Here is a 25547-nt window from a genome sequence, read left to right as displayed (position 1 = left end):
GGAGGTGTGAGCATTGATCCCTCCCCCACAGGTGGGGCTCAGCAGCAGGACGAGCAGAAGCTTCACGAGGAGAACAAGTTCAGGGAATCCCAAACCCGCCCTCCCGTCTCTCCCTCGAGCTCTCCCTCCCTGCTTATGTTCTGCTTTGGCGAAGCAGCCCATGCAGTGCAGGCCCAGCAGAGCGAGTCCCTTGTGAAGGAGAGGTGGCCACAGGAAAGGAGGAGCGCTGGGGGCCCCTGAACACACTCAGTGACAGTCACATGTACCACGGGATGGTCTCGAGCTGCACTCCTCAAGTTCTCGTGTCTTCGCACGTGCTCCAGGCAAGGTAATTCTGGCATGACGCACAAAGTGATTCATATACACACACACACACAAGCCCAAGTTATGGCAGAGCAGACATTTAAAACTGCTTGCATTCAATGCAGATGCATAACGTTGGCATGAGGAGCACAAAACCTGGACCCTTGAGAGATGGGGAAAAGTAACATGGTCTAATAAGTCATATTTCAACCTATTTCCACATCCTGATGGGTTTGGCGAGGCACAGGACACTAGGGCTTTTCCACAAAATAGGTTATAAAACAAAAACAACAGACAAACCCCAAACAGAACTGGGAAAACACAACACCAAAGCAAATTAAACAAACCCCAGCCTCCTTCCTTTAGCTTCTTCTCCACGAGAACACCACCAAAGTCTTCAGGCCAGCTGCCTTTATCGTTCATACAACTGGTCCATAGGTGTCAGCAGCTTGTCGTCATTATTCATTATGGCAGGGACGGGTCTCTGGGCGCTATCATCTAGATACACACTGCTGAACACATGGAGGAGTGATTTCATGAACACCAGGGTGAAGTCAAGTGCTTTCTTTGACCTCCACATTTATGTTTTATTTTTTTAAATATTAGACACTCCAAAGTGACGTGTGAACTCTTTAAATGGGTTTGGACACTGGCCATTGTCTCCAACGTGTACATTAATCAGGGTTCAACAGTTTGTACCTTCATCTGCTAATGGGATACAGAGCCATATAGCAGAAATGTAGTTTTCAAATATAATTAGGCACCTGACCATGGGATACAGCATTCGGTCAATTGCTGAACTTAAATATCCATATTCAGGTCATACAACGTCAGATATGCGTTCCAGACATTATCCCAATGAAAAGCTTCTTTGAGACTTTCAGAAGTATTCTTCAGCCTTATTTGTCAGATAGATGGTCATAGTGGATAAATGTTTTATCTGTTTAAGAAGAGGCTAAAACTGTCATGCGAGAACCACGTACATCAGGATTCCTCAGACATCATCCTCTTGGCACAGGCTTAGCTTCTCCAGCTCTCCCTGAAGGGCTCACAAACCATAGTACCGGAGAGAATGTCTAACTTGGGGAACAAAAAGATGAAGTTAAACACTTGATTCCTGACCTCTGATGAAAACCCCGATGACATCTCTGGAACCCTGAAAGAAGACAAGCATGTCGAAGAGATATAAGGACTCACGTTTCTGATCTTGGGTCCTCTGGAACTGTCGTTTCTGCACCCGGTGGCTCTGCTGTGAGCATCTTCAGGGCTGTTGGCTGGACACCGCGCCCCTATAATGAGATTACCAACATCACATGGCAGAGAATGAGTAACTCAATTTGGGTAGATGTCCCAAATGTCTTTGTGTTAAAATTCCAGAAAACCGGATCACTGGAAGGAGGAGAGTCACAAGAAGCCTTGTTATGACTGTGATGTGCTAAAGGATGTGCGTTCATTCTTCTGCTATGTGACATCAGGGGGCAGGTGCTCTTCCCATGGAGCTCATTATGAAAGCTCACGAGAAGAACGAATGAGGGAGGATGGAAATTCTACATCATCCTTGATATGAAGTCCAAAAGTAGAAGAACGTGGTCAGCTTCACACAGAGGAAAAAAAAAAACGAATCAGACATTTGTCTGTCGTCTCCACATGAGGCTGTTAATCCTATTCTGGCTCATTTTCCAGAGCCCATTTCGCCTGTATTAATTCAATTCTATTCAATTCATTTCAATGCATTTTTATAGAGTGCATTTCTCACACTGTGACACAGAGTGCTGAACTTCTTACTCTTCCAGAAAGGCTAGTTATCTGAAGAGTTAGAGTGACACAAGGAATATGAGCTGTAACAAGGCCTATGAACCAAAACCCAGAGTTTACTGCTGGAACACGAAGCTCTGCTGATGACGGCAGAGCAGAACATATTTATTCATCTGTGTTTTTTTTTTTTTTTTTTTTTTTTAAAAAAAAAAAAAAGGAAAAAATGCAGGATGCATGTATTTCCTATAACTTGAATGGAATCACAAAGAAAACGTTCTGTAAATAAACTTTTGCAACAAAAAGGAGTCAATTACAAATACGGTGCCTTTTTGCAGCACAGCCAACCAATATCGTACAGCAATTGAAGTTGCCGCTGTCAGTCATCATTAACAAATGTTGAGCCTGGAGAATAATACTTACAATGTTCTTGGAGCAGCAGTTGGAGGTTGAAAGTCCAGGTTGTCGTAAGTTGCCTATTTTGCAAGTTGAGGACAACCTGTATAACGTGATATGAGGGTAAGAGATGTTTATTAAAAACATTATTGCAGATACTTTTTTGCTTACCCTCATATGTGTAACAATATTTGGTTTTTCAGGGATAACATTAAGATCAGACAACTAAAATTAAAACTAACAGCGTTGTGGTTAGAGCTGTGGCCATTAGGCGCAGAGGTCACAGGTTTGAATCCCCCTCCTACATTAGTACCCTTGAGCAAAGTACTTCCCTGAACTGCCCCAACTTGATTAAAACTCGGCCTTTGTTCAGCTATACAGCCGAGTTTTTAAAGGCCGAGTTTTAATCAAGTTGGGGCAGTTCAGGGAAGTACTTTGTACCACCCTATTACACAGTTTTGGTGCATTTCCCTGCACAGCAATGACTCACTGCAGAAAGAGAGATTACATCTGATCCACAGCACAGAGAAATTTGAGAAAACGAAACTATAAACCTGGAAAATGTTTTATTTGAAAAATCCTAACTTGAACATACAGAACATAAGTTACCAGTGTATATACATATTGAACAGAAGTCAGAAAGATGTTTTTTGCTAATGTACTGTTGCAGTGTATTGCCTGAAAGTCATGTTTTCTTGAAGATTAACACATTATTTACCATTAAAACAAGCAGACAGTCATCCCTGTGAAATGAATTACATCGTCAGCATGTTACAGATGTGGAAAATACCCAACTCCCCTGAAACAGAAAGCCTCTGAACCATTTGCTCATGCATAATTTGTGGTACCCAGGGTGATGGTCTGCTTCTTTCCCGTTTAACACACGGTGTTCCTTTCTCAAATGTACCTGACATTTGTGAGGTACCTTGAGTAAAACTGGGAGGTTTTTCCTAAATTAATGCCTTTTTTATGGCATCTATGCATTTATACACACACACACACACACACACACACAAGTCCATGTCCAGTAGAGTAACTGATGAACTATCAAAGCAGGGATTAATCAAATTCAGAAGTTTCAGATGTGTAGAAACATTTTATTATTATAATTATGAACCATATTCACCCATAAAGAATGGAGGCAAAAGTAGTAAAATACAGAAGCACTGTGATATTTAATAAAAAAAGATACAAAGCCTCACCAACTGCACAGCATTTCAATCATATATGTTACTTTAATATTTGTGTTCAGCCATCTCCAAATTTGTCAAAATTAATTATTCTGAATGATACAGAAATGTTCTGTAGTCACACAAAGGCCAGCGCAAGTCCCGCTCCACAAACCGTTAGCATACACCTCCAAAACACGAGGGAACACAGCAGTGCGTCTGCTGCAGCCCAAAAAAAAAAAAAAGGCCGTTGCATCTGGAATGTCAACATGGAAAGGAAAACTCCAGAATGATTAAGTGCTCCCATTCTGCCTCGTCTCAAATTTTGCGCAAGTAGTTAACAGACTGAAGCATAATAAAACGGTTTTTTTAAAAAAAAGCACACGGAGTTAGATATGAGATTTTCCTCAGACACAAAGACGACGGTGGTGACAGCGATGGTGAGCAGCAAACTATCATAGAAACAGGCAGTAGGTGCAGAACAACTGAGGGGGAGAAAAATGCCACGACTTCTACAGTAGTTCCCAGTCCCTGAAGATCCGGCCGGCCCTGGGCTGCTTTAAAACTTGATGGTCCACTGCTTGATGCTGGCGTCGTGGGAGGTAGTCACCAGGGTGTGCTCGTCCAACCATGCTAGTCCGCTGATGTGGTGCAACCGGTGGGCATCTGTAGAGAGGATGCAGTCAGAGAGGAGCGAAGAGGAGATTGCGCTGCCGCCCTCAGAAAGTGTCAGGACAGATGGATCACGAGGTGGAATTAACCGTTCATGTAATTTAATCCCAAAAGTCTGTGACTCAAGGCTATTTAATTTCATTCATCATAGTGAACGAATAAGACTCATGTCACAGCTGAATGATGCTGTACTGTAATATCCTCCACACACCTCAGGACTGTTTGCTGACGCCCTACAGGCAAGAAGCAGATCGTAACCAACCCATACCGAGATCCTGAAAACTTGGACTGTTACTGGTGAGCTGTCCCAACACACAGTTCTTCAGCTGCTATGGGTACAGGGACCAAGAAAGGGTTCAAGTGCCTCGGTAGTGAATACCAGACGCTGCCCGCACTATATTTCCCTACCTGGGATCTTGATCCTCTTGTCAGCGTTGTTGACAGTCCACAGGTACACCAACATGTCCATGCCCCCACTGGCAAAGTGCTCATTGTCTGGTGACCAGGCTAGGCAGATCACCTTAGCATGATGCCCGTAGAATTCATTCTTACCCTAAGGCAAAGGAGATCATGTGGAACACATGGCTGAACCTGCTATTTCAGTTCAAAAGGCGAGAAAAGAAAAATGAGGCAATTAACACGTCAACTCACAGTGTATCCGTCAGCCACAGAGAAAACAGTGATGACTTTCTTTTCATCGGCGACAGCCAAGAAGGCGCCGTCGTTGGAGAAGGCCATATCTGTGACCGGCCCAGGGACCTCTAAGGTCTTCCCCTCAGCCTTTAATGTGTTCCCTTGGATGGAATACAAATACACTTTCCCATCCTAGAGGGGGAACAAAACACCACACACACACACACACACACACACACACACACACACACACACACTTCAACCAGTGATAACATAGATGTTAAAGTGGTGTAGCAGCACTTCCCCAGGAAAGGGAAATAGGAATTGACTGCTACTGCACCAAGTCTGCACTGTTACTCAAAATGTAGCATCAAGCTATATAAAATGAGCCCTACACCTGAGGCTTTGCTATAAATAGCCAGGAACACCACAGCCTCAGAACCACATTCCCAGGGATCACAAAATTCATTCTTTTGAAATGAGCATTTTGATCAGCTACTTACAGCTCCTCCGACTGCTGCCGTCCCTCCCCCTGGGTGAAGGGCCCCTGCTTCTGGCTCAAACCCCAGACTGTCTAGTGTGAAGCACTTTTTCTTGTCCTTGAGCAGAATCAGCTGGTGCACAGACATAAAGGTAAACAAAAGCACAGCAGAGAAAAGTCCACAGAAAGCATTTTCACTCCACATGTCAATGCATCAGTTGACAAAATGAGGTTCTCTCAAAAGTCAACACAGTAAAATCTGCACAGCTGCTAATGGTTACAAACATGGGATTTGACACGATTCAATCAAATGGGCAAAAGGAAAAGGAACTACAGATCATTTTACCTGCCCAATACAAACAGCCAAGGAGTATCCCCTTGGTCCCACAGCTATACACTTGGGCTGTACATCCACCTTAACTAGGTCAGAAGCACTGTGGGGGGGAAGATTTAAAGAAGAGGGAAGAAGGGGGGGGGGGGGGGGTGTGAAACTGGTGGAGCAGCACACAGAGCTCATTTACTCATGTCGTCACAGCAACTTGTCTCCAGAGTAGGAAGCTACTGGTTGACATCCAAAGTGACATGGCTGAGATGCCTCATCCATCATTCAGAGCTGCTTATACAGATCTCTTCCCCTCAAAGAAAGATTTGCCCCAACTGCCCTGCTTTCTCATCAACACTGGTTGAGACAGATTTATTTATGCGTCAAGCATCACAACACAAAGAAGTCCAGAGAGAAGCACTTTTAGTACTTCAAAATCAAATTATGAGAAACAGGAGGGCAGAAGCCCAGGAAAAAGAAAAACAAGGAAAAGGAAAGGTAGGACACTCACCTGTATTCCTTCTTGGTCAGGCTGGTGAAGCGAATAGTATCATCCATGCCGCAGGAGACCAGCTGGTCATCCCCATCCACAGCTATCTTGGACACAAGGTTGCTGTGGCCCTTGCCAGAAAAGCCATCGTTCGTGCCCGTCTCAGCATCCCAGTAATGTGGAAGGGGTTAAGGAGTATCACACCAGGATGATGGCACGGCAGAGCATATCAAACCCACAAAGCAGCCATTATGAAAAATAATTACAGGGATTACAGAGGGAAGTACAGTTAAGTGTTTCTCCTACTTCAAGAGTAACGCACTCTTCAGAACTAGAAGATAGCATGTGTAACGTGTGCGCGAGATCCCTCCTTCCGGCAATGTGTTCTGCAATTTTGACAATCCCTCATGTTTTATAGGATGCTGCCTTCTCCGAACTATCGGCAAAGGGTTTCATGCAGCTCTGGGATGAGAGTATCCTTGGCATATTTGAGGAGTTCTGGGGCAATGCCATCTTTCCTTGAGGCTTTTGCAGACGAGTGCTTCCAGTGCGTTGCTTAATTCCTCCAGGGTGGACTCAGCATCGAGTTCCAACAAACTGGGCAGAGACTGAACAGTGTTCAGGGCATTTCCAACAGGGCTAGTAGTCATACTTATAGCCTTAACTGCATGGACAATGTATTACTCCAGTATATAGTCAACTGCCTTATCCCTTTGTTCAGTGCTTTACATGACAGTGTGAGAAGAGCTCCATAACAAATTGGATTCTGCAAACACACTAATGTGTTCAGTATAACACTGCAGATCACTGTCTCTTCAGGTTTCTAAGTCATTTCCTGTAGTATCATCAGGATCAATGGATGGATGGATGGATGAATAGACACACAAAGTTAATCCCCTACGAAACTGCACTTGGGGGGGGTTGAACCTGGTCCAATACTAATGTTCTGGTATCTCCAGGAAAAACTGGAGACCCTCAAATGCCATTCAGACATTAACAGATTACTGTCAATCCAAGCAGGCTGGTCACATTCAGCTTTGCTCTCCCACATCTTTCACACAGTGGCTAGAGAGGTTCTCAAATGGCTGTCGAGGTCATGGGATGAACTCCAGTAGAACATATTGCATGCTCTCTCTCTCAAACACACACACACACACACACACACACACACACACACACCTCTCAATGAAACACCACCACATTCTCATCCCCTCCCAATACCATCCAACTCTGAGAAAGGATATTGATGTAGCCATCGTTGCTGCCAGAGTAGATGTAAGATCTCCCCTCGTTTTTGTGAACTGTCAGACAATGAATGGCTTTACTGTGTCCCTGTGACAGAGGTAAATCAGTCAGTCAGTGGTGGGTGACAAAAATCAAGCCTCCTACATGTTACAGGCAGAACAGCAGTTAAGAAGCCAAACTCCACAAGCAGCTTCTCATCATACAGGGTACATTACCAAACATAGTAATTTATTAACCATTATTTAGCCTTTGTATAAAGTGATTTACAATGCTAAGCGTACTACATCAAGCAACTCCCATATTTTTACTGGAGAAACAAAGTAATGTAACAAGTGGTACTACAGATGGAGGTGAGACGAACGGATCAGAAGACAAGTAATCGCTATGGTTACCAAGTGCCCCAATTAGGATATGGCCAAGACAAGTGTGACAAAGCAATAACCTTTACAAAAGCTTTGTTCCCAGGACCCTTAGGAATACAATACTTACCCAATAGGGAGAAACCTTCACTTTTCTTGGTCATTAAGTACAATATTAACAATAAGGTCATTTAAAAAATAAAAATAAAAAAATGCATATATTTACCAGACTGTACAGGAGTTGATGTCCAGAAATAAAAATCACTGTGGCAATTGTTACGCTGCTGAAATATGCCATTTTTAAATCCACTGAACTGCACTATTCTACCTTTATAATAAAAGCTCTATAAAAACAAAGCAGCATGACCTGCCATAGTATAAAAGTGAATGGACTGTCCAGTTGCATTGATTTTGATAAGGCAGCAATAAGCATAAGAGCACAGAAATAACATGCAAAATTGAAGTAGTTCTGTCAGCTAAAAAACAGGGAACAATATGACACATCGATGCTAAAGAGATTTTCGGTCTTTGTCACTCTCTCAATGGGAACGATCAGAGGGAACAGATGTAGATGAGTGTGTGTCCCACGTAACACACACTCACCTCCATCTGTAGTACACACATTGTAAGTAGTATATCTAGCAATGTAAGTCACCTTGGTGAATAAGGTGTGTGGGCTGATAACACTACACGGAGTTCATTGGAAGTCGCTTTGGAGAAAAGCGTCCGATAAATAAAACGTACACACAAGTATCATGATAAAGGAACCCTCCTCCCCTGACTTCTGCTGAAAATTGTTGATCATGCGATCAGCATCGTAACATAAGCACTTTCTAATCAGACGCAAATTTTGAATGAAATGTGACAGCTTCACATATGCGCGCGCGCGCACGCGCACACGCACACACCGAACCCCACCCCCAAAGATAGCTGACCTTGAGGGTACGGAGCGGCCGATTGGGGTTGTTCCTGTCCAGGTAGTTGATGTAGCCTGAGAGCGAGATGCTGAGCAGGTGCTCCTTCTGCCACAGGCAGCCAAGCTGCTGGTCCAGTACGTCGGTGCCCAGGTGGAACGTGGTGACTGCCACATTGCCTGCCACATCCCACAGCTTCACAGTCTTGTCTCCGGAGGCAGAGATCAGATGAGAGCTGTCTGGGCTCCAGCTCAGCTACAGGACAGTGGACACCTGAACTTAATGCAGTGCAAATTCTCATTTCAACTACTGTGTACAACTGCAGTACTAAATACCCAAGCAAATCATTTGAAAGATGGACCATGTAGTTTGAATACAGATTAATTAGAATTTCTGTATCTAATCTATATTAGAAAGCTTATCTGTCTCTGGAGCAAGTTATATGCCAAGTAAACCCTTGAGTGCAGCCCTGATCCTGGCCCCCACTCCCATTGTGGTGACCACAAGCTGCTACTAAGACCAGGGCACTGTTTAAGACCACTGAAACAGACAAGACCTTTGATTCCAAGCATTTACCAGTGTTTATACTCTTGTACTGTGATCCAAAGTGTGGTCAGCACTGTTCGGAAATGTTTAATATCATTAGCTACTGTCTTCTTGTGGTGTTCATCTAAAATGAGTCAAAGAAAGAAGTAAGATTGAAGTGTGATCAGTCAAGATAATATATTAACCATGATACAGTACACTCTACGGAGCTGCACAGTAAATGTTTTGCAGGCATTTGTTTAGGGAAGCTTTTTTTTTTTTTTTTTTTTAAAAATGTGCAATGCATCATCAGCAAGATTGTGCTCAGAGGATAAGGAAATCCCATTTGGAGAGAACAAAACTGCACCCATTATTTCAAGAGGAATGCATCAATTTGAAATGATTATGTAAAGAGTGACTGGTTCAGATGCATACTAATGTTCCAGGGCGGGTACAGGAAAGGGGAAGTAGGGACCAGAGGGGGGAGAGAAAGATTTTTAACCCACATGCTTCAATCAACAGTATGAAGCCAAAGACCAAAGGAAACAACAACAAAACAAAAAGTAACAAAATTCTGTATACAACAAAAACAGTGGTCCAGAAAATAAGCTTTCAAAGAAAGAGCCATCAAAACCCTCTAGAGCTCAAAATGTCCATTTAACTGGCTGTACCCACTATCTGTTTCACCTCAGTGAACCTTTACCCTGGTGTAGCGTCAATCATAGAAAAGGAGTTTGGCTTGGCCTGCTGTCCCTGACACTGTACCAAGGTGAAACTTTCACATTCTGAAATATTACTATCATTTCTGGTGTTTGATGTTGTAACAGCACTATTTCTCCAGAAATTTACCAAAGTAACAGTAAATGAAACATTTAACCTCCACTTCTGCCTGCCAATCTTTTATACCCCAATCTCTCCTATGTAACAACTAACTGCTAAAAGACATTTAAAATCTTCAACACTGATAGAAGTGGAAACCTGAACATTTCAATGTTATTTACTAAAAAGATGTGACAACAGGTTTCAACAGGAATACAGCTGAACAAGTCAGGATACAAGTGGCCAGACATCTATGGAACTCAAAACAGCCTCTTTCAGCAGCTGCATTTCTAAGTGCCCTTTGGTTGACCGCAGGGGGTGTCACTACCATGGCGAGTGGTGCATTGCGTTTGACACTTACAGCATAGACTCCACCATCATGGGCCTTAGCACCACCGAGGGCCACGATCTTCTCCCCAGTCTTCCCATCATAGAGGAATATCTGGTTTGAGAATAACAGTCAAAGAGCAGCATGTCATCTTCTAGTTTAAAAAAGGTATTCAGTCTTATAGGAAAATGTGAGCTTGTGAAGACATCGAGACACTTCTCACACAGAGGAAATTCCTGCAGAAGAGGGTCAAAGTAAAGCACAAGGGGCCCACATCTCTGGGCACTGTGGCACAAGAGCTTGGAGGACATGCTGCCGCATTTCTTGCCAAACATCAGTGACATCAGCTCCAGGAAAGGAGGTCCTCACCTGGCCGTCAGCACCTGCCGTGGCAAACCGGTTTCCGTCTGGGGAAAAACGGACACAGTTGACAAATCGCCCGTGATCCTGGAGTGGGGACACAGAGGACAAAGATCACACGCAGTTAGATGGACTGACAGGCCAACTTCTGCAGCCCTGAAGGGACCAAAACCCAAAGCAGCTCACATCAGACATGGAAAATAGCAGCATCAGTCAGAAGGTGTAACACACGCACACACTTCCTGAACCACTTGTCCCATACGGGGTTGCAGGGAGCCGGAGCCTACCCGGCAACACAGGGCGTAAGGCATAACATTTACATTTATTCAATTATATTTATTCACTTAGCAGATGCTTTTCTCCAAAGTGACTTACAATGGATACTATGTAGTGTTACCAGCCCACACACCTTATTCACCACAGTGACTTACACTGCTAGATTGAATGGAAGAAAGAAAGAAGGAGGGGAAAAAAAAAAGAAAAAAAAAAAAGGAAAATCTGTGGTCAAAGCAGATTATGCAAGTTCTGGCACTGAGGTCCTTTTCCACTGCTCCCTCAATCATCCCTGCTTACATTAATGCTACAGTAAAATGGCATCAAAGCTCAAACTATCAATACCAAGAGTGCACTTTTCTGCTAAATGATGACAATGTTTTAGTTTCATGTGTGCTTAGGAGGGGCTCTGTTGGTACCACTCACAGCAGCGAAACAAGTTCCCTTTAGGGATACTGTACTTCTGGAAAGACCAAAGAAAGACAAATTCAGTCCTGGCATTATTGCAGTTAATGCAATTCTGATTTTTTTGACCCTGCGGACTTGCACTGCATCTGGGGTGAAGCCTGCTTAGCCTCTTGGGCAGTGCCTCCAGGAGAGGCTGTGATCCACCCTGACCTGCACACGATAAGCAGGTATCAGCAGCGAATGAGTGAGTTTCTTTTTGTCTGGTGTTGTTAGAAGACAAACATGCAGATGATAAAAGGGAGAAACAGAAGTGTGGTGAACTGAAGCAACCCACAACACTCACACTCATTGTGAACTTGAACTTGAACGGCGGCCCTTCGAAGAAAGCGCTGCAGTTGTCATCGCTGCTGGTGACCAGACGGTAGGGCCGCGTCTGCTTGATGTCTACGCTGTTGATAATCTTGCTATGGCCTGTGATCTCACCCACGGAGGAGCCAGAGTCCCACAGGAACACAGCGCCAAACCTGCCATATCGGGAAAGGTGTGACGTTGAGCAAGACTGGTCTGTTGATGCAACGAGCCACCTGCTTGACCACAGTGTCATCGAGCAGTAAGACGTGGACATCAGCACCAAGTTTGACACACAAGAACAGAATCCCCCCCACCATACAGTCATTCTATTTCCATAAATGTATTTTACACGATCCTGACAAAGACAATGGGCAGCATAAGTAAACACATACAACTGACAACCTTACAGAGGAGACCCCAGACAACACAATTCTCATCTCCAGATCTCAGGTCAGAGGAGTCATTTGGCACGAATTGTCAAAATAGCTCCATCCAGTGAACTGTGTACCATGTTTCACACAGTACTTGCAAGGCTAACTGAGGTCCACCGTGACCCTGTACAGGGCAAGCAGTTATTTTTAATGAATTAACTAGAAGACAAACGCTTGACTTTTCTGTTAAAAATATTTAAAAAAAAAGAGTCAGTTTTGTCATTTTCATGCATAACATACCTTTTACTTGTTTTCCAACTAATTTTAGTCTACCTTTTTGTTTGGAAACCAATTCTTTTCATAATGAGGTTAATTCAACCCCCTCACGATGGGAATTTGCTTAACAGAAACGCGTTAACTAAAAAAAAAAAAAAAAGGGGGGGGGGGGGGGGGGGGTGTACTGAATAAACAAAAACCTGAATTCAGCAAATAAAAGGCTTTATGTAACTAGTGTACCATAGTAAAGCACACTGAGCCACGGCACCAGTTAAAATATACTAGCATCTTGTTAAACGGCAGTTATGTTTAAAAGGGTTCTTTATGCTATTATGTTCTCATGGTGTTAAATACTATAAGAACGGTGTAATTGTAAGGATTCTGATGAGCTTTTGTGCATGAAGCGCCGCTCTGTGGTTATGGCATCGTAGCTCTACACCTCATCACTGCTCTGCTTTGGGGTGTTGCTGCTTGCTTGAGGAAAACGCAGATAGGACACAAATGCAAACAAGCACAGTCCACAGGTGGATCTGCTGAGCAAAAGAAAAAGGGCTTCAAATATGATCACATATTGTGCTACGGAGGTATTAGTTAACTGGTTCCAAAAATAATCACACACACAAGTTTGGCGTATTACCTCACGCAGTGCTGACCAAATGCAGACTTCCTACAGTGTGTCCCCAAGTGCTGACCTCACTGTCAAATACAGGGCACAGATACTGACACCACTAACTTCGGAGCACACCCCCACCCCAAACAACGGCTCAAGCTAAACCCAAACTGGACTCACTTCTCCCTTCCTTCCCCGACCACAGCGATCCTCTTGCTGTCCTCCGTCCAAGCAATGTCCTTAATCTTCCCTGAGAAGGGCTGGTACTCATACTTCAGTAGATGGTCCTTTTGGGTGGTGTCCCAGATGCGGATTTTGCCAGAGACGTCTGGACATTAGTGAAGACAAACAAAAATACGCAGCATTCAGAACATCTCAACGATGAAAACAAAAACGGCAACTTTTTCGTGAGCTGGTGTGCAAATAAATTGTACCAGAAGAGCTCCAAGACTGCATCATAAATAGGGAAGTGTAAAGCAGTTAAACAGAACTTATTTGAACAGTAAAGTCAGAATTTCAATTACACCAACAACTGCCCAAAAGAGGGGGGGGGGGGGAATCCACACATCAGTACAAATGTCACTAAACACAAGTACAAATAAAGCAAAAATGAAAGTAAGGCTTTCAAGATCGGGGTCCTACCTCCAGATGCGATGTAGAAGCCGCTGGGAGCGTACTTGGCCACGAGCACTGAATGAGGGTGTTCTGTGTAAATGTCTGCGATGGCAGGGTTCTAGAACAAGTCCCAGGTGCAAAAGTCTCACCACATAAGTCAGAGTTCAGCTTCATCTTATTGGACCTCATGGAACTCAAAGCAAGACCTTAAGTCTGACATGCAAATTAACTAGTTTTCCTGGCACGTTCCTCTGAAGACAAGCAGGTACATCTAGATACAGACACACCACTATAATTAAAAAAACCACACACACAAAACACTAAACTTGACTGCTGTGCATCACAAAAACCCTGAACCATGACAAAAAGGTATAGGGAGCATTTGACAGGAAGTTGTCTCAACAGCGATGACCAAGCAGCTCTTTTAATGGACTTCGTTGCTAAGAAGGAAAGCAGGAGCTGGTCTCTGACCAAGAGCAAAACCACAGCAGATTCCACATGCGCAATTCTGTCAAGCGTTCAGGGTAAAACAAAACCGTACGTCGATGTTCCTGATGACGACGCTCTTTCCATTGGTGTAGAGGAAATTGTTCCCTTTCGGATCCCCTCCGATGATCTTGGAAACACCCCGTTCCATCTGGGGGAGGCTGGCAAACACCTTTTCTGTGCAAAGAGAAGTAGGGGAAGCAGCAGTAGTTAAACCAACTCGCTGTTAGAACACAGGAGTCGTCGAATCGCTACGGGAAGAGGTGTGGGAACGACGAAGACGACGGTCGAGCGCAGGGTTCCCGACCCCTACCGGAAACCTCCGGCTGGTTTGGAGGCCATCGGTCCACATGGAACTGGAGCACATGACACAAATGACTGTGACAAGTGCGACCTGGATGCCGACTGAACACTTTTGGGTGGGAAAGAAAGAAAGATCCCTCACCGTGCGTCCTACTTACTTAGTGCCGCCCATTCACGGTAAACAGGACAGATGGTGTTCTTGCCTCAGCTAGAGGAGACAGTCACGGTGTGTAGGGGTGAGGAGTCCAGGGGGAACGGGGGTACACATACGCACTGTACCGCACCTTACCATAGTACCTATACCATTAGTACCACGCCATAGGGTCACTCCCCGCCCCCACCAGAGAACAGAGCGCTCGCATAGCCATAGGAGTTGTGTATGTAAGACACAGACACACACACAAATATCGTAAGTGTCCTCATCGGGGATGCTGCAGGATCTCACAGAAAATATAGCGGAGACGCGCACACTTGACAAGCACCGCGCCACAATCATCATAATAATCATAATCAATCGCAGTCAGTGGGAGGGCGAGGTCCTTCCTTCCTTCCATCCGACCGACCGGCCGGCTCGCCCGCTGTCGCTGACAGAGCTTCCCGAGGGACGGAAAAGCGAACCAAAATAAAGCTCTTCGTGACAAAACAAAAGCCGCCAAAGGGGGACGGCGCACGGCACCAGGCGGGGGCCGCACGCGCGCGCCGCCACTTACTGAGCTCGTAAGGCATGTTGGCGGATTCGCTCCGTTTGTCTCTCCGAATGAATGGAAGCCGAACGTCCGTAGGCCGCGGCGCCGCTACCTCCTGTTCTGCTCCGTCCCGATTTCACACAAACACGGAAGAGTGCGCTCGCGCCCGTTTCGCTCGCCTTTGCCCATATATAGTAAAGTCGGCCGTGGCTCGAGCGGCTTGACAGTTCCCGCCGGCCGCCACCAGGGCAGCGCTCGAGCTCGCGCTCGCCATCCTGAGGAAATGACGTATTTGCGCAAGTCCCGGATTTAGGAAGCTCGGTGCTCAGGGACAGAGGACTAATCCTTAGACGCTTTCGGTTGTGTTGCATCCTGTCTGTTATTGTACTGTCGTGTGCTTTAGTTTGTGTACAGTACAGTACAGAACAGCTGGCCGCTTTTGTAAAGCTGTTCTTGGTGAGAGTAGTTCCGTGATCCATCCATGGCCGCGCTTTTCCACTCATCAATGGGCTCGTTCTGTCACACTGTCGCTATGATGATGATGATGATGATAATATCAAATGTGATTTTAAGTGGTTCCAGTCGTCCTCCCGGCCGGTGCCAAGCTAAGTGGAGCTTTCGATGTTGCTGCTAAAAGTCTGCGTCGGTTATTGATTGTGAAACATAATAACAAGCAGCATGTATTTCTGACAGTAAACACTATGGCGTTTGAATAAGCCCCAAGCACGCCTTCCCATGATCCTGCCTCAAAATAGGGGTACACAGAGCATCTGTGTGGAAATATACACTCTGTATTTGTTGTAGGCGATTTACTCAACGTCATAGGACAGGTGACCCCCCCACGGCTCCCCTAAATATGTGAGTTTAATTCCATTACTGTACTGTTGAGCACTGCTGCTCATATTTTTGCTCCCCCAGTATCTGAAAGGTTACTCAATGTCACCATCTGAAACATTTGTGTATTTGATCAATCTGTTCAAGGCCTTATTTGAGAGACCAGCACAGAAGAAATACACCAGAGGCTCTATTAATTTTTTTATCTTTATTACAGGAGGTCAACTTTTTATGCCTCATCAGATATTTTATTAGAAACAGAATCATAACAAGCTTTACTGCCAAGTATGTTCACACATACAAGGAATTTGTCTTGGTGACAGAAGCTTCCACAGCACAGACAGAATGACAGTGACAAGACACACATGAGAATTATGACATTTGTTACTTAGTTAAATCAATAAATTAAGCAAATGACCATAAATTCCAATCTACTTCAAGTAAATGATCTGACTCATTTTTGCCAGTCAACACACATTACCTTATAATGAGAAAGTGAAAACACATCTTAGAAGTTTTGACAGATTTATTAAAAATGAAAAGTGAAATTTCTCATTTACGCAGGTATTCAGACCCTTTGTGTGACACTCCAAATTGAGCTCAGATACATCCCATTTCTTTAGGACATCTTTGAGAAGCCTCCAGAATTTGACTGTAGTCCATGTACTGCTATGTGTCAAATTCACCTGATTGGACGATTTAGAAAGGGACACAGCTGTCTTTCCAAGGGCCCACGGTTCATAGCACATGAAATAACACTATAAAGGCAGAGAACATTACAGGCTGGCACTGGCATGTGGCCATGGTGAACCCTTGCTCACGTTCCGTGTGTGGGACATGCGTTGTACAGTAGAAGTGATTTACAACACAAATTCTGTCACGGGAACATTTTTACTTTTATGAATGATATTGGGTCACAGCCCCCAGAGACAGTACACAGATCAAATGCTAATTTTTCCAATGGAAGAGAATTAAACATATCAGTCATCCACATGTTGACAGGTGGAACTTCAAGTTTAGACCATAGCATTAAAATGCATTTCCTTGACAGATATGTAGGAGCAGTTAGCCTATATTCCATAACTTCATCAAAGAAGGAATTCTGGTTGTGGTTTAACAAAATTAAGAGAAAGCAAATCAAACTTTTTATTAAAGGTTTTTTTTTTTCTTCTCAATGACTGAATGAGCCCCATTCCAGTAAGGAGGAGAGGCGCACACACGTTGTCTGAACCACTTGTCCCATCCAGGGTCACAGGGAGCCAGAGCCTAACCCGGCAACACAGGGCACAAGGCTGGAGGGGAAACACCCAGAACAGGATACTAGTCCACCACAAGGTGCTCCAAGCAGGACTCAAACCCCAGACCACTGGAGAGAAGGACCCGGTTCAACCCACTGCGCCACCACGCCCCCCCCTCAGGAGAGGCTTCCCCTAATCGCTCCTACGTTCTCTTCGATTTGGAGTTGGAAGGAGGGAAATTAGAGGCCGATAACCATTCGTCATTACTGAAACACCTGAAGGTCATCTTCCCAAGTCTCCCTCATTACAGTAAGAAGAACCAGTACCAACACTTGGTACATAATGCAGAGTTTTCTTGAATGTCCCCAAAGGATAGTTTGTTGTCCAAAAGAACAGAGTTCAGACTTACTTGTTTTGTCCTAGGAGGTATCCATTGAAAGTCAACTTCCAAATATACTTGTCCATATCTGAGAGAACAATGGGGGCAATATGGCAAGATCTGACTAGGTACGTAAAACTAGAAGGAATTTAAAAAAAAAAAAACAACAACAAGTGTAATCTACACTTTATGGGGGTTAGAATAAAATGTGTTATCCTTAGTGTCAAGGAGCAGTTCTCTCCAGCTAACAGGATATAGACTGATGCTTGTATTCATGAGGGCTATAGAGGACTTTAAATTCCACACAAAAGACAAGTGTCCATTTATCTGCATTACAGTTTAGTGTACAATTAAAATCATCTGTCAGGCATTCAAGTCCTTCACAATATGGATTAAATTATTACACTATACAGGACATAAAGAGTCCACATTTGGTTTATAAAGCTGCAGGTTTGAGTCTCACCTAAAATTGCTTGTGATATGCTGTTGAAAGAGCCAGAAGTTGAGTGTGATTGTATGCAAGAGTGTGCATCTTTAGCCATCCCCTCATGATGAATCAACAGCCAAGCCCAAGTATAAGGTCATAGCACCATATGTCTCTAGACTACGGTAGCTATGCCTAGGACAAGCATTTTCTGATTGTGAGTTGGTGGTATTATTTTCACAGCCATAAAAATGCCTTTAAATTGGTATTTTAATTAATTTTAAGTGACAACCAGTTGTTTCCCATACAGACCAATGGTTAAGACAAACAGCTGGGTGATTTCACTGAATGAATTAGCCCCATTGTATGAGGAACGAGTGTCAACATTTTTAAGTAATCTACTAGATCCCCTTCCCCCACCACACACTAGTGTCAATTTCTAACTTTTCCATTATGCTGTTCCAATTTAAACAGAAATGCCATGTTATGCATATAACATAAGCGTAACACGGACATATTCGGATACACAGGAGTGTATGTTTAAAAAAAAAAAAAAAAAAAAAAAAAAAGTCTATGGTGACATGAATATATTGGTTTCGTACTTCTCCATTTTGTCCAGCTTTTTCCAGAACTTTCCCTGGTTTTCAAGGCTATTGAGAATGTGAAATGGCGTCCGTCGGCTACGTGTACAGCACGTAATGTTAAGGTGTGACTTAGAAATACTTGCAACAAGACTGTAACCTGGCTTCCTGAACGATTATACAGTAATAAAAAAAATACAATTTTATGGCGCGTTAAAACATACAGTTCCACAAAAGCGACGTTCTTACAAATTATTACATTAAATTAACAGTAGTTACATTCAGCGCAAACAGTCAAAATAGGGGGCGGATTTACTACTAGTATTACGGCACTGCAGTGAGCGAGTAGAGCTCTACTGTAGGGTCCAATCAGCGCTTCCGAACACAGAATCTTTGGGCAACGACAGCAACGCGAGCTCACTTTTAAGGACGTGCTGAAGGAATGAGGGACGGGGAGGTTTGTCCTCCGCAAACGTCTGCACATTCAACAAACAGCCATAATGCATATATAAAGATCATACTTTAAGATATTAGTCTGAAGAGTGAGATACATCTGTTAAGCCTACCTGCCACTGAATCACGGGGTTTGTTTTGACTAACAAAATGCGGGACATTTGTGTTAATACTGGCCTTAATAAAGTCATGAATACGCACGCAATACCCTGCCATATATTGGATTATCATTTAATCGTTTTGTTAAATGTATAATTTCAAAGTCACGTGAGTTTTCTTCCTTTTTGTGAAGCTCTCGACAGAGGAAGGGGTTAAACCCCCAGTAGACATCTACTGGCGAAGCGCGAGTTCGGCCAATGAAAGGGAGGCAATAGACCCCCCTTCCCCCCCATTTCCACCCCATTTCCACCCCCCAGCGCCCGCTCCCCACCTCGTTTTTCTAGACACTCAAAGGAGCAGCACTTTTATGTAAACACAGGACACAAATTACTCTGTTTTAGTAGCACGACAGCAGCGCAGAATATCGCGCGCGCTCCAGGTGAGTTCGTTTTGCGTGCGCGCGGAAAATGAAACGTTCGAACGGAGGGGGTGGGGCGTCTTTGCAGCAGCGTTTCATAGCGTACTGTAGTACAGTACTGTGTGTGTACTGCACTGTACTGCATTGTACTCTGCGTGCCGTGCCGCGTCCCCGGAGCTTCGAGAAACTACAGTACCAGCCGGAGCCGCTGTCACTGTGAGACCTGCTGCTGAGACAAACGAACCATTTGTTGCACGAGTCTCATCATCATCGTCGCTGTTGTTGTTCTGCTGTGTATTTATCTCACTCCGGTCTCCGACGTATATGATGGAGCCTCGTGACACGTTCGAAATGAACCGCTGTGTGTGTGTGTGTGTGTGCGCGCGCGCATTTGGTGCTTCAGAAAACAGTCACGCAGCATCTCATGTATGTAGTTTTCATATGAGATTATTATCATTGACTCAGCTTTTGAAGCGTTACGCTAGACATAAGAACTGTGAAAAACTCATGTGAAACTGGAGCCATGCTTTGTACCACAAACATGGTACTGAACTGAACTGTGAACCTTGGGGGTGCTTTTATGTATAAGAATCTATGAAATTAAAGTGTTTATTATTGTTATTATAATTAAATGAATTGTTGCTTTTAAATAATGCCTAAGAACAGCTGGTAGTGGAGTGGAGTGGAGTGGAGAAAAGCATCAGCTAAAATATGAATAAAATCAGTATTTTGCCCTAGGGAGGTTATACCCTGCGGACTGTATTGTCAGTAGTGGTTACATTTAAACATAGACAGTATGTCAGTATTTTATTTTACTAGTATTTATACCATTTCATTTGGTGAGTGTCTGTGTTGTGAAATTGTGTCAACTGCCTTCTCTTTTCTTGTCAATTTGTTATGCAGGTGGACCATAGTAACCCACTGACAAGCTGGAGAAGAACATTAAATGCTGCTACTTTTGAAAATGTGGTCGTTGTCTAAGATCTACTCTGGATTTTTAAAAAATGTTAACCACTGGAAGACTGACAACATGAGTTAAACAGTTTGATTCTGGGCATGAAGAGAACTGCTGACGTAAGTATACAAGGAGAGTATACCCTTAATGAAAATGATGGGCAAGTCATCTCGTAATAAGTTTTCCACTGGAGACCTGTTGTAGAGCAGTTCCACAGAATGAATCCTGTCAGTCAGCACCAAGATGTTTTCATTTCATTTGTGAAAAAGGCACAGAAGAAATGCAATGTGGAGCCATCCCAAGCACCTGGATTAAAATCCAAGATTGTGGACAGATATTACTGTAACAAATGTCGCTTCTCATCCAAGAACCATGCACAGTTCCGGAAACATGTGTTGCAACATGCAGAAATGACTTTTTCTTGCTCCTACTGTAGCCATGTTTCATACACCAAAGGAGAGTCACAGCGCCACCTTGTCCTGCACACTGGTACGTTTCCTTTTAGGTGCCAGTTTTGTGATTATGGTGCAATACGGAATGACTATATCGTCAAGCACACAGAGCGAGTGCACAAGTATTTTGGAGAAAGGCCGTATGGTGTAAGAAGTAAAGCTCTTGCTTTTAAAAGCATTCCTCCGTTGCCATCAAAGGCATGCATTTCACCTTTGAGTGCAAAAGCAAGGGTTCTACCTAGGGTTGAGGACAATAACCCCAATAAAATGGTTCGAAAAGACACTATAGAAAGTACACTCCATGACAGTGGTTTGTCTAAAGTCCAGGTGGAACTTTTGGCACCATTAAATGAACCCATTCAGCATGACCGACCTTTAACTGTCAGTTATCCACCAGAACTGTCCATACCTCCTGGATGTTTTGTTGAACTTGTTGAAGTGAAAACAGTCAATGGAACCAAGGAGCTGGAGCTGAAGTTAGTGCCTGAACAACCTATTGAAGATCAACCAGAGAAATCTTTTGTGGGCAGAATTAGGGAATCCATTATGCAGAATGTTGACGTGATTAAGCCCTCTTTTCATTGCAGTTCAACTTCACAAGCTGAAGGAGCTGTTTTGCCCAACCCTTGCTCACAGAACCATCACAGGCAGCAACAAGACAGTTTCCCATTGACAAAGAAAGTAGCATCAGTTCCGTTGACGGAATGTAGCAAGCAAACATTGACTGTCAAAGAGGAACCTGAAGAACATGAGATTGAAGTTGGCAAAATCCAAAGTGTAATTTCCTCAAACAAGGAAATATTGAAAGAGCCAGGCAAGATGTGCGAGCATGAAAGAGCATCTCTCAACTTAATGAAGCTGGAGAATCCTGTTACAAGATTGCCGAACAAAGATGTCATAGACTGTGTCCGTCAGCAGGAAGCCAGCCCAAAAAGACTCCCAAGTGCAAGTGCTGTGAATAAGCTGTTGTCTCCCATATGCAAGAAACCTGCAATAACTGTTCCTTCACCTCAACCAGCAAATCATTCTCTTCTGAAACAAAAAGAATGTTGTCCCACCATTTCAGATCCTCTTGTCTCGGCTGTTAGAAATATAGCCGATGAGGACTTGCACTCTGATGGCATGCTGGGAAGCAGAGAATTGCCCATAATTTCATCTGTGTTTTCTCTCCGAAGCAGCTCTGAAGGTCTTGATCCTTGTGTTAGTTGGGCGAGTACAAAAGAATCCGAGTTGCAATGCCAGCCCATGTCTCTTCCTGTGGAGAACCCGGTTGTGCTCGAGTCTTTATCACCTGCTGACCAGGACCAGGGAATTGATCAGAATTCTTTGAATCATAGCTCTTCTCTAAACATTGAAAACAAAAAAAATCTTGTAGGTGCAGATGAAAGGCTGGGAAGTCGAGGAAATGCCCAGGACTGTCAGCCTGTGTTTATTCCTCAAGGCTCTGTACTTAAGGTTTCCAACTCCACTGGCCAGCCATTGTCAGGGCTACAAACTGCCAAAGAAAGTCTCAGTGCTGAAGGGAACTGGCTGCCAAGGCCTGTCCTTTCCTCTGGGGTGAATGAACAGAATGGACCCGAGGTAAATGCTGTACTGCAAAGCACAGGCCTCAAGCTCTCTTTGAAACGGAGGCGATCGGGAGCTGAAAACGAGGGATACTGGAAGCAGCAAGAGTTGACATTTGACAGGCAAGATAACACGTGGAAGCTTTCAAAACACAAAAAGAAGAGGAAGAAACACAAGAAGGCTTTTAATACCAAGGCCTTCTTGCCAGAGGTCACACATAGAGATGAGACTAATCGGTGGCTTACACCTCTCAGAACTGACCAGCTTGTTCATTTCCCAAGCCCTAACCAGCCAGTCGTTGTTCTGAACCACCCAAGGCCTCATGCCTCTGGCATGACCTCAGATGTCTACAGATTCAAGGTCCGAAAACACAACTGTTCAACAGATTCGTGTTCCATTCAACAGGTGCCCTGTGAGGCAGTGCAGACACAGTGTTTGTTGAAAATAAAGCTTAAGAAAGTTAATAAGAAAAGGTACAAAGTTGTGGGATTCATTTATAGGGACATTGCAACAAAGAGCTAGTTTCACAAGCTATTGTAATGTTTTTAATTTGACAAATGTACATGAGAAATGCTATGAAACTGAGTGAAAACTTAAACCCTACACAAGTGTACCACTTTATGGTTATACATTATATATAAACTCCAGACATGATCCTTTTTTACAGGATTACTATACATTGAGGAAAAATTACCATTATGTATACAACCCAACCAAATGGGTTCAATAAACAAAGACACATTGTGTGGATTTCTCTAAGTAACAGATTTATGTGTCTGAAGCAGTGCCCATGCATGCATGTGAAAGTTTACTGCTTACGTTACTAATCCTCCTTGGTCTTTGCTGCTTAAAGAACTGGCAGTAGTTTATAGCCGTTTTCTGAACAAGTTATTTAATAAAATGTGGAATAGTCAAAACACTGGCCAAGATCCATGAGTCTGTTTTATTTGATTAAGATGTGTATCTAATGTGATTTTTAATTAACTTCAGGTTCCTCCTGTTTTTTTTTCTGTGGTGCAGGATCTCTTGCCAAAATGCCAAACATGACACTAAAACAGACCCATAAGGAACTTCACAGTATTGTAAAAAAGCATGTGCATTTTGGATGTCATGGATGTCAACGTTTAAAATCCTTAGCGATGTGTTGTTTTTGCTCCAACCTCTTCCCTAATTGTTAATGTCATTTTGACACTTTTGACTTTTTCTTTAGAAATCTTAAAACATTTTAAAGTGGCTTCAGTTGACTGTGTATGAAGCAAATGTTACATTTTACTGATGTGTTTTTACATATTGTGAAATAGGGATGGCCAGCCATTGTCCTGCAGGGCTGCAAAAAAGCACTTTAGCAATAAATTTAAATTGATTTTATTTTCACCTGGAGCAGCAGGTGGAGTGACTTCATATCAAATTGTGTATTACTATGGTAAATCAGTTAATGTCCAAGATAATGCAAAAATGCTAGCGTAAGCTGTAATCAATAAATCTGAGTTATTCCTGTTGAGGGATATTTGGAAATATATTTCCACTGGTTTATTTAAAAAAATCAGTACTATTTCTTTATCCCCTTTTTCCCTTAAATATTAGTAAATAGAATACTATGTCATGGTAAAATTAATCATGAGTCAGAGTAATTATGTGACTCATTCTCATGTATTTAACCCTGAAGTGCCCATGTAGTAACTTCAACATCTGCTGTCTGTTGCGCATGTCTGCTCATTTTAACATGGAACTGAAATATGTTCATATTGCTGTATTGTAAGTGGAAGAAATGCCAAAGTTTTAATTTAAAGGTTGTCTTTCTGTCTGTGGGCCAGTGTTAAAATGGGCTCAAATTCAAGAACTGTGTGCAGTGTTTGTTCCCACATCCTTATCCAGACCAACTGAGCTCCCCATGTGAATGCTTTTCAAAATTCTGAACAAGAAAAGCCTACAGCTGAAGACTGAAGCTGTGCATTTTTGGTACGAATACAACAGCGTAAATAGCACGACTCATTAAGCGCTCAACTGGACTAGTAAATCTCGGGGAATGGGCCCAGTGTGGCAGTGCTCTCCTCCTTAGTGCGGGAGGAAGAGCCACCTGTTTGACAGAGTTAGTGTTAACTGATCCACCAGTTTGTGCCCATGCTTTTCACCTGGGGTGAAATAATGTTTCTGCCATCCAATATCAAACACAGTAACACTCTTTGGCTGTAGGTCTTTTTACACACTGAAAGTAAATAAATACTGGGATGTGTGTGTTTCCATTTTCTTCGTGAGTTCTCAGCCACACATCTGAATGTGCATTGTATTTTTTCGGCATGTATTATTTGGCATTATCTGTATATTTTTAGGAATTACAAAGGAGTACTGGAGAATGACGCAGTGGGTTGGACCAGGTCCTGCTCTTCAGGGGGGTCCGGCCTTACGCGCCCTGTGTTGCCGGGTAGGCTCCGGTTCCCCGTGACCCCGTATGGGACAAGCGGTTCTGAAAATGTGTGTGTGTGTGTGTGTGTGTGTGTGTGTGTACTGGAGAATGATTTTGTTCTTGCATTACGATGATACATCTGTAGCCTGTTCACTATTTGCTTTAAGGAAATAAATGGTTTCCTATGTAAATACAAATATGAAATGTACATATATCCATATTTTTACCATTTTATATCCAAGACAAAATGAAATAGACTTCAGCTTGATCAAAAAAAAAAGAGTTCCATTATGTGTTTTTCATCATTCTTGTAAAGATGTATGTGAAAGGGTTTTTTGCAATGCATTTTTGCTCTTTGTACACAAACTGCTGTTAACATTTGTCTTTTTTCTAGTGTTATTAAATTTCGTTTAAAATCTCAGTTGACTTTTTTTTATGTTCAGCATAAATTGAAACCGTCTATTATACTGTGTACTGGTTGATTTATTTAATATTTTCTGAAAAACTGTAAAGGGAAAACTTCCAAGAAAATTCAAACAAATCACTTGTTATATAAAACACTGAACTTTACAGGCTAACTTTAATAATTTTAAATAA

At 43.2% G+C, this 25547-nt stretch overlaps 2 protein-coding genes across 6 annotated transcripts; one reads left to right on the top strand and one right to left on the bottom strand.

Annotated features, from left to right (window-relative positions):
- Positions 1-3527: 3527 nt before the first annotated feature.
- On the bottom strand, positions 3528-15359 carry wdr1 (WD repeat domain 1). Its single transcript, XM_018735426.2, has 15 exons — positions 15172-15359; positions 14214-14335; positions 13700-13790; positions 13238-13385; positions 11793-11973; positions 10778-10855; positions 10442-10522; positions 8758-8991; positions 7463-7550; positions 6240-6396; positions 5753-5840; positions 5429-5539; positions 4944-5117; positions 4701-4845; positions 3528-4286 (listed from the first exon to the last, which is right to left on the bottom strand). The coding sequence occupies exons 1-15, from the start codon at positions 15185-15187 to the stop codon at positions 4180-4182; spliced, it is 1821 nt and encodes a 606-aa protein (XP_018590942.1). The 5' UTR covers positions 15188-15359; the 3' UTR covers positions 3528-4179.
- A 4144-nt stretch (positions 15360-19503) lies between these two features.
- On the top strand, positions 19504-24963 carry znf518b (zinc finger protein 518B). Of its 5 annotated transcripts, none has more exons than XM_018735353.1 (3): positions 19504-19594; positions 20477-20647; positions 21568-24963. In XM_018735353.1, exon 3 carries the CDS (start codon positions 21800-21802, stop codon positions 23066-23068), a length of 1269 nt encoding a protein of 422 aa, XP_018590869.1. In that variant the 5' UTR covers positions 19504-19594; positions 20477-20647; positions 21568-21799; the 3' UTR covers positions 23069-24963. The 5 variants fall into 5 exon arrangements, with proteins under 5 accessions (XP_018590869.1, XP_018590868.1, XP_018590864.1 ...); XM_018735352.1 differs by having other exon boundaries at positions 20477-21017; XM_018735348.1 differs by having other exon boundaries at positions 20477-24963.
- The last annotated feature ends 584 nt before the right edge of the window (positions 24964-25547 follow it).

Source organism: Scleropages formosus, chromosome 11 (genome assembly GCF_900964775.1).
Source record: "Scleropages formosus chromosome 11, fSclFor1.1, whole genome shotgun sequence".
NCBI classification, from domain to species: domain Eukaryota; kingdom Metazoa; phylum Chordata; class Actinopteri; order Osteoglossiformes; family Osteoglossidae; genus Scleropages; species Scleropages formosus.
Note: the sequence above shows the minus strand (reverse complement) of the source record. Positions and strands in the feature narration are given on the sequence as shown.